The sequence below is a fragment of the Larus michahellis genome, chromosome 3 (assembly GCF_964199755.1).
Source record: "Larus michahellis chromosome 3, bLarMic1.1, whole genome shotgun sequence".
NCBI classification, from domain to species: Eukaryota; Metazoa; Chordata; class Aves; order Charadriiformes; family Laridae; genus Larus; species Larus michahellis.
This window is the reverse complement of record NC_133898.1, coordinates 34,675,549-34,696,068: the sequence shown is the minus strand read 5'-3', so window position 1 is coordinate 34,696,068 and position 20,520 is coordinate 34,675,549. Positions and strand designations below refer to the sequence as shown.

Below are 20,520 nucleotides of genomic sequence, written 5' to 3'. Positions count from 1 at the left end.
TTTCCAGACAAAATTCTCAAATCCTATGTAAAGTCCATAGTACAGGCCTTAAAGGTATGCTCTGTCTGTGGTTACCAGCTTGGTAGAAGTTTCATATAACGTCTTGGAGGAAAACAAAGCTCTGTTTTTTGTGCGTCAGGTCTAAAAGCCTAGCTGTGCTCTTCCTGGAACAGTTGTAAATTAATACTAGTGGTTCTATGTTAACTCTGTTGATGTATGGTTTCACCATCTGACGTGTATCAGTAGTCTAAGCCATGCTTATGGTGGTCCCTGTTGTGAGCACACGCACGTGGAGAGCTGATGAGCAGAGTAAGATGATATTATTTATATGGAGTTTTTCTAAATACAGCTTCATTTAAAGGGCTTCGAAAGTCAGCTCTTGATTAAATAATCAAGAAAAATCTGTTCTTGGAGGGAAGCTTAACTAGGCTGCGATGATCTTTAAAAATATACACACATGCTTTTGCTTTGGTTTTTGCAGCAAAGTGGATTTTTCACTTTTCTCATGAAGTATTGGAATGATTAAAATGCAGTATTTGTATTTGATTGAACTTACTGTTTAGACATTTTTGCATTTGTAGCAATTTCTAATAGAATGCTGCCTAAATAATGTTTATTTATATAGGCAGGTAATAAAAATATCTGCTGTGATAATGTATTTACAGAGGAAAGGTTTACTAACTAGTTTTAATGGATGGAGGAGAGGGGGAAACGGCTGCCAGGTTTCCAAATTCATTCTTATTTGTGCTGAGGATACTTTCTGGGGGAGTGCAATCATACTTGCCACCTGTAAAAACTTCATGTTTATAGAATTGGATGGCAATAAGAGGGTTTAAAGCTTTTGCTAGTTTTATATAGGTATGGAAAAGAGTCTCTAGTTACAAATAAGTATAATAGAACTATTTGCAAAAACTGTTAGCAAAGTGATGAGGTCATGTGGCTAAGCACTCACAACTCTGGATGTTGTAAAACTAAATGCTAAGCTCAATTCCGCTCCCGTGTCTGTCTGTGTTAATGCAGTGTTGACTCGATCACACATTTTTCAACTCTTATATGCACAGACACTTGGAAAAGCTGTTTCAGGAAATTGTAGATCCCATTAAACAACTGAAAAGCTGTCTGGGTAGGAGCAATTTAAGATTCTCAGTATTTTCTGAGTGAGTGCAAGTAAATGAAGTCAAAAGTAAAATTCATCCTGTATTTGCCTTGGCCTGCACCTGGACACATGATCAAATGGCCATACTTCTATGATTTGCATTTTAAAAAACCCAACCAAACAAGTAAAAAAAACTTACAAAACTTACCCAGACATATACGTATCTCACTTTGCAGTTAGGGACCCAAGCATGTAAAAAAAGATACACAAAATGAAGAAAACTCTGAATGCTACCAGTATTTTAAAAAGAAATATAAAACAGGTGGACTGTAATAGAAAATGTTCATAGTCTTTACTTCTGTTTGAGTATAACATCTGGCTGCATCTCCTCAATCTTTCTCCCTTCTCACTGGGTGGACAATCTCAGTGAGTCAGTTCTTCTTGTTCAAGGACTTCCCTCCCTTCCCCACCAGTAACATTGCCCCCTCCCCAAAAAAATCAATGGAATAAGTGTCTGGGATCTCTGTTCTGGGGGGATTCTCTAAAATACATCTCGGAAACTGAGATGTATTTTAAGACAAAATTTGAAGTAATCGTCATTACAGCTATGACCACTGTGCATAGTCTCCTTAGGAAAGGGAATGCTCCAAAGATTTTGGCTTAGAAAAAGTTGGTAAATAGTCTTGTCTTTGTTTGGTATTGTTGGTTGTTTTTTTTTCCCTTTTTCTAAAATATCATTTACACTTTAAATATATCAGCAACAAGTAAAAGAGAAAAAAATCATTTCCAAATTGATTGTTATTTGTAGCTTAAGGACTACTGCGAAATTGATAGATTTCATTTTGAGTTTTAATAGAGATACTCAAACCATTCCAAATGACATTTGAATTGGGTTTCATTAGTTGGCATCAGTTTAGCTCTTGAATTTTTGTCTGGAAGCTGTTTCCTTACATCAATAGCTCTGCAGTGACACAGAGGATATTTAGTCACTTTTTTATGTATAAAGGAATAGCAAATAATGCAACATTAATGGTAATATGGAACCAATTTCTTCATTCAGATGTGGTAGCTTTGACTTCTGAAAGTGAAGAGTAACATTTTTAAAATATTTTATTTAAAAGATAAAATATGACTGCATTCTAATACCTAACAAAAAAAAAGATAGGCCTTGTCCCATGTTTGATAGCAGAACCATGAGCACATTTTTCATTCCATTTACATCTGAAGCTGTAATTTCATTGCCTAATTATTGTAGTAATTATGCATTTTATAGGACATTACACTCAATGTATAAGTCTTTTTCTGAAAATTCCCTTTTTATCTGAGTATTTGCATATGTTCTTAAAATATTTTTTGATTTTTCTTTTTCTGTTCTTTTGCAGATGGAGACCAAAACAATTCTTAAAACCAGAATTAATGAGGATACTGCGGAATTCAGTAGAGGATGCATATAAACGCCTCATATATCCTCTCCTCTGTAGAGAATTCAGGTAAGCCTGGAATGAATGTGTATTTTCATACTACCAATTTCTTAAAAATTCCCTCCCCAACTTTTTACTAGAATATATTTTATCCATTTGAAAATATCGGCATGTTTTCAATCCTCTGTGCTTACCGAAGAAATGAACTACGTAGTCTTGGTTCTGTAGATTTAATTTGTGACCCTGTCCAGCTTAGGCTACAGTAGAGAAGTGATCTTTCTGTGAAGACATTTTACATGTTTACGTATTGGTTGCCTGTACGTTTATCTAATAAAGTACAGTTTAGATCTACATTACCATAATAGTTGAATCTTTATCCTTGTATTAGCATAAACCATTATGTCACTGAATTTTCCCAGCATCTCTTCATGTCACAGCAATAGTACTGTCAGTGACATTGTTCTTCCTCCTTCTCTTTTACCTGTCTGAAAGAAACCATCAAAGTAATTGTTGTGGTTGGAAGTGTCCCTCATGTTTGTCATCTGCGCTTTGTGGTGAATGAATTAGTCGTGGTGTTAGTCTTGATACCATTTTGTGGGTATTGTGACAGCTCTAGAGAAGTCAGTAAACTTATTTCTGGTGATACTGTAGTAATGATGTCATCAGATAAAGTGTCACTTGTAAGATCTGTAGTATTGTTCTAAATTTAAAACTTAGTATCAAAGTAACATTAATTAGATAGGGTATTTTCATGATGCAGTATAGGAGTTTACCACATAATTGAAATTATTTAATATGTCAAAAATTCTACATTCTAAAAGCATTATCTTCTAATGGCTAACAGTACTGATGGTGTGATTTTTCTTTTGAATACAAGAGAAGCTCCCCAAAGCATAACATATTTGATTCTGGAAAGGCTTTCTGATATGTGACCTAAATTTTAATAGCTGTTTCAGAGTAGTTCAAATGGAGCTTATCAAAGAGACCCTGTTTCTTGGACTAGAAATGTTGAAATGGCTTGTATCAAAATGACATGTGTTGGTTATTCAGTACCTAAAATCAGCAATCACATTCTGAAATGTAGTTCTTCTGTACCTGCCAGGATGTGCTGTTATGTTTCTGTGCAAACTGGACTTGTTTTCCTGACGCTTCTTTTCATGAGCATTATTGGCTGGATGTTCTTTGTTCTTTGCCCCTGAAAAGAACTGTAAGCTCAAGTTTTGAGCAGCAGATGTTTCTAATGGCTTTTGGGTTTCTTCACTACAGTGTGTTGTGTTTGCTCGTTAGTTTGCAAGCAAGATTGCTTCACCTTTTCTGATGAGTGAGCCTGTTTGGTTTTGTTTGGATTTTTTTTTTTTTTGCTACTGTGAATTTCACAGATTTTTTTTTTTTTTTTTTTTTTGAAAGTGCTGAGTTCACTTTTCTTTTATTGTGACCACAGTACGTGTAGCTACTTTAGGGGAGGCACTGTGTCTCTTTGGCCAAAATGATGAACACCTCATGATGCTGAGTCCAACTCTTGGCTTCTGTCACATAAGTGTGAAAGCAGTTGTCATTCCTAGCCTTCTCTACAATCAAACTATTTCAAAATAAAGAAAAAAGACTTATTTCTTAGTGGGGCTTGGTTCTATCATTAAGAACCCTTCTGTCAGTTTGTTTATTTAAGGTCCTTTTATTACATTTTTGCATTGTGTTTCTTACAACAGGACTGTTGTGCCCTGCGTGTTGTGTATAACACTAGAAGAGCTGCTGCAGCAGTAGGTTGCTGGAGGTTTTCTGTTCTCTTAATTGAAAAAAAAAAAAAAAAAAAAACCCACAAAAAAACCCCCAAACAACCCCAAAAACAAACAAACAAACAAAAAAAGCTTCCTTCCCTGCTACTTCCTAGATGTAGCCCACAAGTCATAAATGCAAAGAGTACAAAGCTTGCTGCCTGTTCCTGAGTGGATGTCTGCTTTTGTTTTATTCTTTGTGATAATTTTGCATGATTGGTGGTGTCTGGTTAGGAAAAGGTGAAACATCTCCTGTAGAGAGGAATGCAAAGCACCTGCCAGTAGTACTCCTGGTCCATAACCACTTAACCCTTATCCTTCTTTTTTACTCTTTCCGCCCACACCAGAAGCTGATTTTTAGGATTGTTGCAAAGGGCTGCTAAAGTATTCAATACCTCCTTTTAGCCTTAATATTTCCAACCCACCCCCCACTGTTCTTTTTTTCTTTCCTTTTTATTATCATTAAATGTTGGAACAGAAAGTTTCCAAGAATGTATTGAAATTTCTGGTGCTTCTAGTGATCAGAAGAAAGAAACTTGCCAGCAAGACAGTTACCTTATTTATTGTTTAATTTCCTTTCTTCCACTCTGTCAGATACCATCATTTCTTGTATCTGGTATAATAATGTCCAGTGTTGCTTTTGGCTCTTTGAAATACACTTTATTTTGTTGCAGTAGTGCATGGAATGACTCCATCAGGATTTGATGCAAGTGATGTGGCACAGACATATTTTTTTTTTAATGGATAATCCTTTCCTAATTTTCCATACTTTCTCGAAGTGAGTGCTTTCTCTCCTGTGTCTTTAGGGACGCAAACATTTCTCTGTATATCTTGTTTCGCACCTGAAGCTAGTTTGCAGATATTTTTCCAGGGAAAGGATTGCCTCTCAGACTGTATATGGAAGTGGGGAGTTTTAAATCTCAATTTAAAAACTGACTCTTATAACATTGAATGTAGAAGCCTAGTAGGTCATGATTAGGTTATTTGCTTTTATTACAATGTACCTGTTGGTGATATACAGTCTGAGTGCTTCGTAGTGTTCAAGGGAGGGGCTTGAAATTCTGACTTGGTTGATACTTTTTCATAAAGTAGCAACAGAAGGGTTTTGTTTTGTTTTTTACAAAATAACCATTCGTCCTGTGTTTAGAGAGGAGGACTGCTATCCGCCTCTGCCTTATATCTCTGCCATATTAATGAGAATTGTCACAAATTGGAAAAACATGGAGCTGGGCATCTTGCCATTTGGATGGAGGCAGTAGTGCACTGAAAAAGAGAAAAATATTAGATTGTTTGAGGTAGCCTGATATTTGTTAAAGGATCAAATGACTACCCCAAACTTGAAATTAAGGGCCGGTACTTGGGACAGTAGATCATGCCATTGATACAAGTGTTGAGTGAGAGACGGTTAGAGAGAAAAGAGAGGTCTATATTTGAAATTAAAAAATACAGGATATTATGTAATAGAAAGGACATACGTTATGCTCCCCCTACGCACCTGGCACTTTCAGTAACATTTCCTGTTACTATAAAAGTTTCTGCATATCCATGCCAATTTTAAGCATGATTTCCATAAGGTGCACATAACTAATAGCATGTGTTTAGGCACAATTTTAATTCCTGCGCAAGTCTCCCCTCACAGGTGGACTGATGTGAATTTGCAGTGTGGGAGGATTTGGCCTTGTGGGCAATAGCGACCCTGTATCTCTGGGACAGATGGAAAGCTGGAACTTGACTTGTCTCTGTACAAAGCCTCCAGTCCAAGAGCATTCAACCTTTCCTTGTTTACAAACCACTTTTAAACTTCATTTCTATGCACGCGTGGCTGGTTGAATCTCTGTTGTGCGTGTATGTAGAAGATCCATGTGGTTGTGAGGCGTAGCTACTTGCTTTGTTGTCTCTGGTCTCTCACAAGTGGCATCAAATTGTTCTGGTGATTGCAATGGCTAGAATTTAACCAACACCTCCAGCCCATGCCCGTGGACTCTCCCTGGAAGAAGCTTGTTCTGTGGTTTGGGTTATTTTTGTTGAATTTTTTAAGAATGGGAGAAAGTATTGCAAGACTAAATGACCAGTGAAATGGCAACTGAAATTCAATGGAGATGAGAGTAAAATGATGCTTACAAGGGGAAGTAATTCTTTCTTTGTAAGGAAATTATAAACTCTGAGCTACCCTGACACTCAGGAAAGATACTTTGGCACAGTGGAAGGTAGCTCCACATAAATGTTAAGTGCTCAGAAGGTAAGATTATTTAGTTAAGGAATAAAGCCAAAACAGAGAACCATTGGTATAGCTGGCCCATATTTAGACTGTTATTGGCCATTTTGATCTCTTCACCTTGGGGAAAAAGTAGTAATTGGAAGATTCATTAGAACTGGAAAAGGCCCAGTGAAGGGGAATGTGGTATAAAATAATTTCTATGTGAAGGAGGATTGACTAGGCTAAGACTCCTCAGCTTGGAAAAGAGAGGACTTAAAGACAAATCGCATGTGAAGAGTGGCACAGGGTTTCTAGGGATAAATTTTTACTCTCTTCCAGTATAAGACCTAGGCAGCCATAAAAATTAAAAAGAATCGACTTCCAACGAAAAGGTTGCAGCTATTTGCAGAGTTTGTGATGGATGTGCAGAACTCGCTGCCAACGGACTATGTAGATGCAAGAAATGTGCATGGGTTCAGTAGGAGACTGGATAGTTGGACAAGAGATCTGTTATGGGCTACTAAAGAGACAAATCATGTCAAGTTCAGGAATACTATGAGCTGGAAATAGTTGGAGGCTAGGATAAGATCATGGGACAGGTCAGGTATACTAGTGGTGCTGTATCAGCTCCCTAGGCAGCTGCCTATAGCCACGCTTGGAGATAGGGGGACCACTAACCTGAAATACTGCAGCTATTCCCATATTCTTGTGTTCAATGGTGGCAATATACAGAGTGTCTGCTCTTTGGTGCTGAGGGCATGTTTGAATTGCTAAGGAGTCTTGGAATGCATATATACCCTCCGCCATCTCGCTTTAAATCATGCCTGTGTTAATTTGGTATACTTGATACAGAACCAAAAACCACGGGGATATAAGGGAGACTTTTGCTGTTGCACGCTTCCTTAGAAAATGTTCAATCAATAATGTGTGAAAGAGAATCTAGACCTAACTCTAGTCCATTTTAAAAATGAGAGATGGTGAGGACTTACCAGCTCTTTCTGTACCACTGTGGGATGAGACAGGGCTGAGCTGGTTGTTTGGTTGGATCCTTCCAAATTCAAGTCAGACTCCTAAGTTCTTCCACATCTGAAAATGACTCAGAACAGCTTCATATCCCATCATGTCAAATAGCCCTTCTGAGGGTTGTCTTTGAACTGTTTATAGCCTGCTTGTCATGCATTGATTGACCTAAACAACTTGAGTAATTTCCCCTGCCCTATTCTTACAGGGTTGGTTAAATGGAATGCAGGTTTTTTTCTTCCGTAAAAAATAAACCCAGATACAACTTTTTTCAGTGATGGGTAAAAGGAAAAGGAGAATTAGGGCACTAGTTACCCTTTAAGTTATATGAAGGCGTTACTGCATTGCTTTTGCTTGCATAATTGTTACAGTTATTGACAATGTAATGCAGCTGAAAATGGCAATGAATACTTGCAAACGAAAAAAAGAAAAAATCAGCTAGGTGATGAATATTTGTGTCCCCATTACTTTTTCCTTTTTGCTTTTTTTTATATAAGGTGCCATACCATGACAAAAGTACTTGTCCTTATCAGTCATTGTGTTACTGGCCACATCTGACAAATGAGGCATCATGCATCTTGTACACTTTCACTCAACAAGACTGATATATTTCTCATAACACTCTGCAGTAAGTGTTCTTGCTTAAAGTCATCAAAGTCAATCCTTGCTGTACTAACTCACTTCTTTCTGTTGGAGAACATGGAAAAGAAAGGTAGGGAACATCATGACCCCATCAGCTTTCTAGTTTCATTCTGAGGAAGCAGAATACCCTCCTAGAAAGACCTCAAGCCTACGCACTTCTGTGATGACTCTTAAATAACGTAATTAGAAGATGAAATTAAATGCCTCATGAGTCACGGTGTGTTGGCAATTAATTGGATAGGCTCTTCCAGTTTCTCTCCAGTACCTCTCAGCTTGAATGGTCATCCTTTTTTTGCTGGGTAGTGATTTTTCTCCAGAACTGGGAAGTTATGATGAATTCAATCCATGCCTTCTTCAAATCCACTTTTCTTTGCAATTAAGTATCAGCTTTGATGGGAAGCTGTTCTTTGCTCAAAATTATAAGTTGATCTTTGAATGTTAGTTAGTGTGCGTACAGGACTATAGGTGTTTCTGTTATACTCTCATGTTGATTTACCTTCTTAGAACCATAATGAGATGAACATATAGCTGTTAATTTTTTTTTTAAAGTGTCAAAAACTTGATTGTAAGTGTAATATTTAGTTAAAGATAATGAAAACATGATTGGAAAAAGCCTTACAACTTTGGAACAATTGAAAAGTGCACTTGAAAGCTAATTGAGGGGAGAATGTTTTTTGCTTTCATCCTTCTAAGATCAAAGTTGACATCTGATGCAGAGAAAGAATCTGTCATGATGTTTGGGAGAAACCTCCGGCAGTTGCTTCTGACCAGCCCCGTGAGGGGCCGTACATTGATGGGAGTAGATCCTGGCTACAAACATGGCTGCAAGTTGGCAATTATTTCACCAACCAGTAAGTTTCAATTCCAAATATTTTTGAAAGGACTGATAAAAAAAATATTCATTTAGAGGAAAGGATAGGTTCAAATCCTACTTTTTTATCAAATTGATTTATTTTTTTTTTTTAAAGCTTTTAGTGTTTTCCCTGCACCCTGTCATGCGAATTCCTTTGTTCAGGCTTAAGGTTAATTTTCTGGCATCTGGATTCCAATGTCTCCTTTGGTGTTATTACTCCTCTCTAAAATAGAATTTAAAATCCCCTCTGCCTTCTTGAATACAGGTTCAAATAATTATGCCTCTCAGTAGTCAGCAAGGAGAGAACACCTGGCATTTTTATTGTTTAACAAAGAATTTGAATTTAAATACTTTCTATAACTTTGCTTCTTTCATGGGTAATATCTTGGACATCTGGACACTTTATCAGCCTTTTTGTTTAGTAGTATGTGTGTTAATGTGAGAAGTCAGAAACATTGTTTTTGCAGAACTTCTTAGTTCAGTTTTTAGACAGATATAGAACAGAGCCTTTCCATTTCATTTCATCCTACTATGATCTGGGGGTATGTACCTCTTTAGGCCCATGTGAAAATGGCTTGTTTTCCTTTTATTTCATTGCTACTTTTTGCCTGAGAATACATCTACCCAGGGTGGGTATAAGGAAAGATGTGTTATTGACACGTGTTAAAATGGCAATAAAAGTTGTTAGCTTGCACTGCATCATAAGCTATTACTGCCAGTTAATACAATTATTTCCAAATGTGATAGATAGGATGATGGCAAGAGCTGGCGTTGGAGTTCTAGAGCTCCTGGACTGTAAGTCCTGAGACTGCATTCCTAATTCTCTTGCATCTACTGGATCTGTAAAATGTACTAGACTAGAGCAATAAATTTTTTGCAGTGAATTGCTGTTTTTCTCTTTGATAATATAATACACTTTATTTGCCTAATATGACTAGATGTTTATTATTTGTTACATGTATATGTCCCCAGGGAACTAGAAAATGTATCAACTCGTTTTGCTTTGGCAGCCAAAGCATTTTTGTCTTCTGCCCACCATACATTTCTTCTAATTGGATACAAAAATAAAAGGGAAAGATGGCTTATTAAGAAGCTTTCCTGGTGAATCATCAAATTAACTTCAGTAGTTCTGCAGGATATAGCTTTTGGATCTTTGTGTTTTTTATCAAATGGCTTTGCTTTTCATAATTCTAGGTCAGATACTGCATACTGATGTTGTTTACTTGCATTCTGGTCAAGGATTTCGTGAAGCTGAGAAGATAAAGAGGCTTCTGCTACAGTACAAGTATGATAAAGAAACTTCCATTTATTATTCTTTCTTACCTAACATAATGAAAATCTTCACTATATAAATACTTGCTTTTGGGTGGAATAATAACTCTAGTAATTTAACTTGAATTATTCTTTTTTATGTAGTTCAGAGCTTATTTTTCTTTTGGTCTATGTTCATGCTTTTACACTGTGTATATGTTAGAAGCATGTGAAATCAAGCCGTGGCTATGACTAAGGCTGCATGTTACGAATGTATCTCCATAAAGCTCTGTCAATCCATTTATTTTTAGGAATAGAAATTAACATTCAGCTAAGGAATAAGTTTAGCCTCACTCTTCCTGCCCCCCCCCTCCCCCCCAGCCCCCATATCAGTCATCGATCTTTCGCTGTTGCAAAAGACACATTTAGATTTTGGAAGAGTTTTATTAAGTAAAGGAAATACTGCTCAGATATACAGCTGGACTTGCAAATAGGGGCAGAATGACTGCAAGGTTCATGTACCCAACTGTTTTGGGATGCCCCGTGGGCAGGCATCTGGTCCACTGAGTCAGCTGCTGAACTGCCACAGCGTACAGTCCAGTTTTTCTCTAAGTGTTCGATTGGCTTTAAACAAGGTGATTTGATGGCTATGGTTGGGGCAGTCAGAGGCAACGACCTTCCAAGCTGTCGCAGACGATGATGTTCCCATTAAGGAATTAAGATTCTGATTGCTTGGGCTTCTGTCCTTTTTAATGACATATAACAGATGAGGGAAGTATGAGATGAAAGCGTTTGAGGACTGTAAGTAACATTACATTTTTCTTATGAATATGAAGCATCATTTTTTGGTTTTTCTGCAGATATTACCACTGTTCAATTCCATTACAAATGAGTGAAAATTTTGCCTCCTCTCTTGAACTGTCACATGGAAAATCTATTAAACACTACAGGATATCACTAGGAATAAGTTCTCATTAAATCTGGGCCTTGTGTTATATAAAATAAGATGTATTGGTCATTGTCGTTTATTGAATGCTATGTATGAAAAAGTCTAAAAGAATAATTAAGTGTAATTGTTCATCTTTTTACCCCTTGCAAAGCTGTAGCACTGTCGTGATTGGCAATGGCACGGCCTGCAGAGAAACAGAAGCTTACTTTGCTGACTTAATTATGAAGAAATATTTTGCACCACTGGATGTTGTTTATTGGTAAGATTGCTTTGCTTGCTGTGATGCTTATCTGTTCAGCGCATTTTAACTTACCAGGTAGTTTTAAATATAATTTTTTTGAAGTGTTTCTTTTTATTGTCTTGTCTGTCTTCTTTTGAGTCAAGCTTGACCCATCCATTTAGCTGTAGCTCTTCGGAGCATGAAAGTAGTTTTCCCGAGTCAGTAAGACAGACTCAACTGAAGCATTTTATTTTCTCTTCCTGAGGCTCACTCTGTTGCTATTATCATTGTAACAAAGTATGCGAGAATAGCAGCTCAAACAGCCGAGGACCCGTGTTTGGCATTGTGTGTCTATTTCTTGATAAATGAGGTTTAAATGCAAATGATAAAGCTTGTGTTTTTGGACTACGTCGTGGAATGCTTGCTAATCCTATGAGTATTAAATGATCTGGAAATAAATACTTCGTTAATACCTAGCAGAAAGTAGTGAAGGTATTTATCCTCTTTAAACTTCAAATGTTATCCATTAGTGTGTTGAATTCAAACTAAAGTATTCTGCTGTCGATTTGGATGGAAATCATACTATATTGCTTTCTTTTCTCCCCTGTAGAGCTGTTCTGGTTTTTTTTAATTCACACCGTTATTTTTTAAAACATTTTTGGTGATTTACCTTGGATTATCTTTTGTGCTGAAGTTTAACAGCAATATTTACTTTTCACTGTCTTAACATATTGAACTAAGTTACCTACATTTTTGGAAGAGCTATGACCTTTCTCTGTTCAAACTACTGTACGCTTTTAGTGGAGCCTTTTCTCCATAAATTAGGAAGTCATCCTACAGAAATGTTCAACAAATGTGTTATTCCTACTAATTTATGCTGTCATTTAATTGTACTTGTTCTCTGTTCCTAAGATTCCAAAGTAAATTTGCAGCAAGATCTGATACTTAAATCTCGTTTTTATTTCAGGAGGCATAGTAGGGCTTTTCTGATTTTATTTTATTTATTTTTTTAATAATTGTTTCAAAGGAAGGAGGCTGTTGAAGCTTCTGGAAAATTAGACATCCCCTTTCCTGATCCACCTCGAAAACAGTGGATTTTTAATAACTGTAAAGAGTGGAAAACACTTCATACTGTGTGTTTTTTGGCAAATGTTTAATTTCACTGTTGTTCACTTCGTATAGTTTAAAAATCCATTACATAAGCGCTTTTTCTGAAAGGGTAATAATGATTTATTTATTGATTAATCATATGCTACAAAATATAAATAACTATTTAGTTTACACAGAAAAATGTATTTATATAATACTGTGGCAGATGATTTTCTCACTGTGTTTTCCTCTTTTGCTTTAATATTTTTTCCTTGTTTATAGTTGAAGATTACAGAATTTGCAAAATAATTATGAGTATTGATTTTATATTTTTTTTTCTTGGAACTGATAAAGGTCTTGTGAAGTATGAATTAGTATAAATGCTCTAAGGCAGAAGTAAGGTTATCAAGTTGGTTGCTTTTTCTAGTGACAGATAATCTTATAACCTTTCACTTTTTCTGAAATTTGTGATATTTATAGGAAAAATATATAAATGCAGTTTTTTAACCCGCAGGATTATTTCCTGTATGTGAAAATTAGCATAATCAAAACCATTTTTGCTTTCAGTGTATATTTATATTGTTAATGGATTTTTGTGCTGTGTTCACGCATGGTGAAGAGCTAGTCCCTACTTCAGAATTCGTATGCAGAACACCGAGTTGCTGCATATTAAAATAAAAATCGGAAGAGTGTAAATTTTTTTGTTCTGCATGCTATAGGTGACATATTTGATGTTGTCGACGTTTGTAGACTGCTGTTTGTGCGTGCATTTGTATACATGGGTTTACAAATAAGCTGGACTTGCAGTCCTTGTGTCTCTCTTCACATTTTGACAGCCTTGGCTGAGTTTCTTTGTTGAAGATCAGGGTTCCCATGTTGCCTGTTCTGCTGAACCAAACTAGTTTTATGTGCTTCTCATTGCATTATCCAGTGCTGGGGTTTCCCAGCCATGCCACTGAATCCTGCAAGATAGCTACTGTCTTTGCTTTCGAGCTCCAGAAAACCTTTTCCTTAATCTCCTTGGTACTTCTTAGTAACAGAAGGGAATGATGAGTCCAGACGTCCACTCCCCCGCTTCTGATAATGTGAAATGCCTGGAATTTATATCAGTCTGAGGTACATATGTGGTACTTGCTAAATGAGGAGCAATTAGTACAGAATTATCATTTGAGCAATAGGGGACAGTAGACATACATTGTGAGAACTGCAGCACCTCTTGAGGGGAACTATGAAAGATGACTTGGAAGAATGCACTCTGCTTATTCTCTTTTTTTTTTCTTTTTTTTTAAATAGAAAAAGTCCTGCAGAACAGGCGCTCTCAAATCACAAAAAACCTTTTCTGTTTCCATGTACAAAGTCTTCCCTTGATTATGTTGTTTTCTCATGATAGGGGAAAATGAGGGCTTTGTTTATACGTAGGCTGAATACAGATCTCTAAGCAGTTCTGTGGAAATCCATGGTATGCTTTTGGATTGAGTGATCTTTATAAATTGTTTTTCAATTAAAATCTCATAAGAAACGATTTAAGTAATTTTTGAACAATTAATTTTTAAGGATCTGCTTCAGCAGGTTGCAGTTGTACCCAAAAAATGGCTTTACAAATAAATTTGTTTGAACTGTAAAAAACAAAACAAACAAAAAAAAACAGAACAAAACAACACCCCTCCAGTAGCTAAACTGTAACAGAATGAGGCAGTTGCATCTAACACGATACCATTTCCCAAGCATTCAGCTTCTCGCAATGGTACGCTGAGCTGCATGGAGCTGGAAATCCTTGCCCAGCAAAACAAAACTCAGTTCATTGCTGTGTGCAAGTTTCAGAGAATTGCCAATTGTATTTGCGTTTACAGTCTTTTTCCTTAAAGGAGTCCAAATGTGAAGTGGCTTGGCAGATGAGGCTGGATTGTTTTATAGTGCTTTAAAACCAAAATCCCAATCAACTTCTAAAGCTGTCATTCAGAAAGGTGGCTGATAGAGAGGAACTACAGACTTCATCTTCCTTGGCAAATAAAACTTGTAATGTGATACTATTTAAGTTTTTTTTGTTAAAAGTGGAGAATAGGATCAGAAATGATTATTAAAAAAAAAACCCCAAACCTGTTCATACTTTTATGTCCAGCTCATCATATGGAACTTGGATCATGCATTTCCAGGGAAATGAGATAATAATAGAGTCTGTAATTTTAGAAAGAAAGGTGTGTGCAGTTGATGCATGCACAAATAATCTGGACAGGTATGCACTCTAATGAGGGTTTAAGGTAATAACCAGCTGAACCCTTAATTGATTGCACGTATGTGCAGTACATGCTGAAATAGTCTCTCTATGACTAAAGTCCTGTACGATAATTTCAGAATGGTGCATGAAGTTATTTTTTGGCTTCATGATCTGCCTCTAGCGAGCACTTAACTATAGACTTAAATGAGAATGCTGTTTCACTTTTTTTTAAAGTTGTGTAGCAAGAATCAAATTAACTGAATCTCACTTTAAAGTATTTAAGCTGTATTGGTATCAGATCAGAGTATTCCAAAATAACTTTCTTTGTTTCAGTTTCTTTATTTCAGTTTCTCTCAAAAACATTACAATATTTTTTTGATGACTGTTTTGTTTTTCTTAGTGCTAATAAATACATGAAAAAGAAGCAATTAAAATAACAAATCCTCAGCAATGGCAAGTACAAACTTTGTATAGTTTTACTGAAGATTTCCAAAGAGAAGAGAAATCAGTGAACACAGTAGTAGGAAATGAGGCATATGGCATGATTTTTTTTGTGTGGCTTTAAAACCTGTCTGGACTCAGTTTGACAGTTTTTGATTTAAAGCAAATATTTTTCACTATTTTTGTATCCAACATGCTTTCAGATACCTACATCCAACCTAAATAACTGCAGGACTGACTGACTTTTTTTTTTTTTTTTTACTGTAGTTTCCCTTTTAGAGCTATGTTTATTGACTTAGATTAGGACTGGACTAGAGCCCAGAGACAGTCATATCTAGTCTTCAGGTTTTTTGTTACAAATCAGTTTTTGTTACAAGGTTCAATAAATATTCTTGATTATTTATGTTAGTTCTATTGTGAGTTCTTGCCAAAGATACATTGTATTATAACCAAAACAGATGTTCTGTTTTAGACAAGTGTATTTGTTTTAACAGGACCAGAAATGTAAATTAAACAACAGTGTGTTCGGCATTAACATGGCAGATGATGAACTTTTAGGATTTCATTGGCCTTTTTGGATTAAATGAAAATCTTGAAAAAATATTTCAGGAATCTCATTCCATATATCCATCACTGCAACTGTTTTTCTTTGATTGCTGTCGGTTGTAGGCATCTTGGAAATGAAAGCTATCTGAATGGCAGGTGAGCTCTGCTAGAGCAGGACAACAGAAACAGCTCAATTATCATATTTGGAGAAATAAAATCACATTTTTTCTTTCAGCCTCAGTAGTTTCATTGTCACAATACAAACATTCGTACCAGTCTGACTTCTCTTATGTGCTTCTTACGTTAATGCGTGCTCAGAATAAAGTATTTCAGCTCATATTTAAAGGAAAGTTTGATAGGTGTCATGAACTGTTACTTGTTTTCATTAAGCAGTAAAGAATGCAGCCAGTCAAGTGTATTTTTTTTTTTGTTATTGTTTTTTAGGTGGCTTGGTGTTTAATTTATGTTATACTTGGTTTTAAACTTGATACAAAATCCTTTTCTGCCGCTTTCAGCAAAATCTTTTCTTGCTCTTGAGGCTTTATAAGCAATGTAATTAATAATTTACTGCTGTTTAAGTTCAAACACTTCGGTACTGCAACAAATAGGGGAAAGTCTGTAATGTCTTGTAAAGTTCTCATTGGGTTTTCTTTAATGTTTAAATTGTCTGCTTTAGAATACTTAGAAATGTTCTGCTAAGGTAGAATAGGACTGTTTAATACCTTTTGAAGTTGGACCTTGGTGGCAAGAAACTGATTTGGAAATGTTTGTTCTACAGGATTTTAGGTCCGCTTGTATTTTATAGGTGTCTGCACATGCTTTAAATATCCTTTTCAATTTAAATGTGTGTTTCATGTTGTTGAATATCTACATTATACTCTCTCAGCTTTAACAAATGCCACTTTCAAGTTCCATGCCTCTACATTTCTAATGTTACACTAGCTTAATTCCCATTACTTTTCTGCTTCATAGCACTCGCAGTTTGAAAGGGACCTAACATTCGGGTTCACATTATGATAATTAGGTTTCAAAGCAGTGTGGGGGGATTAAGATGTCTGAAGTCTAGTTGCCGAATAAAGTTCAGAACTACTTGTAAAACTTGTTTGAGTGGTTAACAGAAGTGGTTTTATTTATTCAGTGCTCATGCAGCATTAATCCGTATTTCATCAGGTACCCACAGTGCTGTAACTCTAGATATGACCTTGGGACTTAATTTACCCCATCTCAGTTTTCCTTATTAATGTGCCATGAAAGAGGTACATGAAAGATAGCCAACATCAAAGCACCTTTTCAAATAAAGTGGTTGATATGAATCCTCTGGTATTTAACACTGTCTGTCAAATGTTTCAGCTGGTTTGCATCCTTTTACAAGCTATTGCTTGCTGCATTAATGCAGTTGTTTCAAGTCTGTTGAGAGTACAAAGGGAGGTAGGGATATGGGAAACTTTATTCCTATTTCTTTTTGATTATATTTTCTTTAAGCTGTTATTTTTGTCTGTTAAGCTATATAACTCTATTGATGACACATTTATGTACGCGCACCTACACACCTCAGGTAATTAGATGTCTGATACAGAAGGTAGAAAGTAATTTGGAAAGTTTTGGCAAAAGGAATACATATTCAGCGGAAACAATGCACGCATCTGAAATATGCACTGAAGAACCTTTGTTCTGCTTTCATCTTTTTCAAGCTCTAGTGGAGTCATGAGAAGTCCTAAACAATGAAGATATAATTTGAGGAACAAATAGGTTTAAAATGTGTCTGAAGAGGACACAGTCAATGAAAACATTTTACATTATGTAGTAATTTCCAGCTAAACTGTCTTCTGTCCCTTACTTAAAAGTCACCTTCTGTTGTGATTATTTATTACACCTGAGTAAGAACTCATCATGATCATGAGTACTTCATATGAAAAATAATTTTGTGTATATTTATATTTACAGGAGACAGTTCTGTAAATTGGAACCTCACTCTGCATAGAGGCTTCTTCCTACTGCTAGTCTTGACTATTCGTAACTTTACATAGCAATTAGTCCGTTGTTCAGCATAACATGGACTGTAATAAGTGTCCATGTTTAAAATAGCATTTGATGTTTGTTCCTGGTGCATCCACAGACTGGTATCTATGTTGAGCTGAACCCATACTGTATTCAAAAGGGAAATTCAGATGTCATCTTAGATTTTGAAGCAGTTCCAGAAGATTCCCCTCTGCCTTAGCTCTGTTGTTTATTTTTAAAGTTTACTGTAGACAGCAGTACCATCTCTAGCCATGTTTTTCTGAGGGGAGAAAAAGGAATGGGTAAGCAGTGAAGATGCAGTGGGACAGGTGAAATAGGAGATGATAATTTCTGGCTTGTGTAGCATGAATTTGAAAGTTTTTAAAACCAACTTTATAAGCGATACACTTCATATAATTATGGAATACCGTCTTTGAATTCTGTTTCAGAGAAATAAATTCACAGTTCTTAAGACGAGAACAAGGACTAATTGGAGTATGTCAGTGTACTTAAAGAGACTATGAATTCCTTTAAATTAAAAAAAAAAAAAAAAAAGAGTAAGATATATGTGGAGTCTAGACTTTAGCAACGTGAAGGGAGGGAGTCAGGAAGTAAATGTAACTAGTGAAAGAAATCTAAAACTTGAGGAAAAACTCCATTTTTCCAGAACACTAGGACATGTCATTTGACTTGGTTCCAGGGCAATCTATGGGAAAACAGTCTTGTGGGAGAGAGGAAGGTTATTCACATCTTTTCTTTCAAAGAGAAAATCACAATAACAGTAATATGGAGTAGTGATTTTAGAAGTTATGTATTCTCAATGTGTAAATCTCTTTAGACCTTTAAAGGATACTAAACAAACAAACAAAACAACTTCTGTAATATTAGGCAAGATTTTAGGATGAAAAGCTATTAAGCACATGACAATGTGTTTAAGGGCACCTTTGCATACTCTTCAACTAGAAATGTACTGATCTCAGATACACTCTTGCAAATCAGATAATAAATATGAGACATTTATCACAATAATTCCGCCCCCTTAGTTTTTTAACAGAGAAGTAATTTGTTATATTTAGGATTGCAAAATGACTTCTCTATTTTCAATTTTATTTTGTTCCCCAGTGAGCAGTAGTTTGTACACAGACTGTTTCCTTGTAGATATTTGTTATTTTCAGGTAAATAAAACACATCTTTTTAAGATAATCAGCTAGAAGACATCTGGTGTTGTACAACAGAAGTCAGGTGAAGAGGGAGAAGCATCCAAAAACATTTACGAACACAAAATGAACAAGTTGGAAAGGTAAAAGGTTATTGAGAGATGCCAGATGCAGGATATGCAATGAACAAGTGCTACCGTTTCTGCACAGAGTGTGCCCATCAGGTCCCCTGGGAGCAGTATTGGAATGTATATATTGCATGAGGTACATTCATAGACCAAGACTGGGTGTTCCATTCCTAAAGGTCACTTAAAACAAAATCCCATTTTTACCAAATACGTGTAGCAATGATTTTAATGTTCAGCATAGAGCTACTAAAACTAGCCTGTGAACAGAGGATTTTATTTTTGGGGTGTGTTTGACTCAGTAGTAGAAGTCTCTAAAACACTATTTTCATCATTTAACATTGTGTGCTGGTCAGTGTTTCCGATACAGTCTCCCTCCTTAAGACTTTCTATGATGGCAGTGAAAATCACTCTGGCCTAAAGTCTCTTGTTCAAGGCTACTTCTTGAGCTCAGATACGAAGAAGGGTTTAATAGATTTAAAGAAAAATGGATGACTAGGTCTTCAATTTACTACATTGCTACAATGAAACAAAACTAGTTCGAGTGTCTGATATTTGTGAGGGAGTGGGGTACCTAACAGGCTAGAAATAAGCTTTTTATTTCAGACTGAAATTATTGAGGTTATTGTTTAATGTAGTTACAACTTTTGAAGTTTTTCTGTGCTATTTCATCAACACTATACGGTTCTTATTGGTTTAATTTCAAAGAAAGATTTCCAGGAAGATCTTATTTAGCAGAATGAACATAACATAAGGCAATATTATAACATGCCCACTTCTCCCAGAATGAGCATTCTTATTTGGTCTGACATCCTCCTTTCTCTGAAGGATCACCAAAGCATCCTTCCTTGTGATGGCTGTTGGGTTACTTGCGTGATGTTTGGAGTATCAGTAGAGATATTGAAGGATGAAATTTTCAAGTCGTTGTCTGTGTCTAAGAGGTTGCGTGCAGGTCTCTGTGCTGTTTGTGCCATCTTGTACTTCTTGGCAGGAGAAAGGGAAGAGGTGTCTGAGTGGTGGCCAAGGTCTAGGGATGGCTCAAGGAATGGCAGAAGCATGAGGAGCTGGGTAGCTGGTTGACGAAGTGGTGCATAAAGAACAAGGGTATATAGCCTGGAAATAAGGGGCAGGGCACTTTGAAGGTACTTTCCTCTAGACAGAGGCACTGAGGTACATAAAGTCTACAGGAATTTTGTACAGCTTTAAGCTCATTTGAGCTGTGTGTTCCTTGCCTTTTCAATGCAGCAAGTTATGTCAAGAGAACAGTTCCCTTTCCTCTTCTGTTCCCTCCCCTAGTCGTCTGTGAGTGTGCATGGTTGGTGTGCAGTCCAAGCTTAAAACTGAGGTTTGGACTTCAGCTAAAAAATGTGACCTAATGACATATTATTGCTTCTCACAGCGAGCATTGGAGACAGACTCTCAACAACTGCATCTGAGTCTTTTCCCAATACTACATTTATTTTTTTTTATTTTTTTTTAGATGAAGTGAGCTGAAGTACACTTGTTCCATGTAACTCCAGAGTATGTT

General features: G+C 36.2%; 1 protein-coding gene across 5 annotated transcripts in view; it reads left to right on the top strand.

Annotated features, from left to right (window-relative positions):
• SRBD1 (S1 RNA binding domain 1) overlaps positions 1–20,520 on the top strand; it is a 132,913-nt gene that overhangs the window by 25,031 nt on the left and 87,362 nt on the right. For all 5 annotated transcript variants that reach the window (XM_074579636.1, XM_074579632.1, XM_074579634.1 and 2 more), the window contains exons 13-16: positions 2,479–2,586; positions 8,842–8,999; positions 10,196–10,286; positions 11,353–11,460. In XM_074579636.1, coding sequence (XP_074435737.1) covers positions 2,479–2,586; positions 8,842–8,999; positions 10,196–10,286; positions 11,353–11,460 — 465 coding nt within the window. The remainder of the gene's footprint in view (positions 1–2,478; positions 2,587–8,841; positions 9,000–10,195; positions 10,287–11,352; positions 11,461–20,520) is intronic.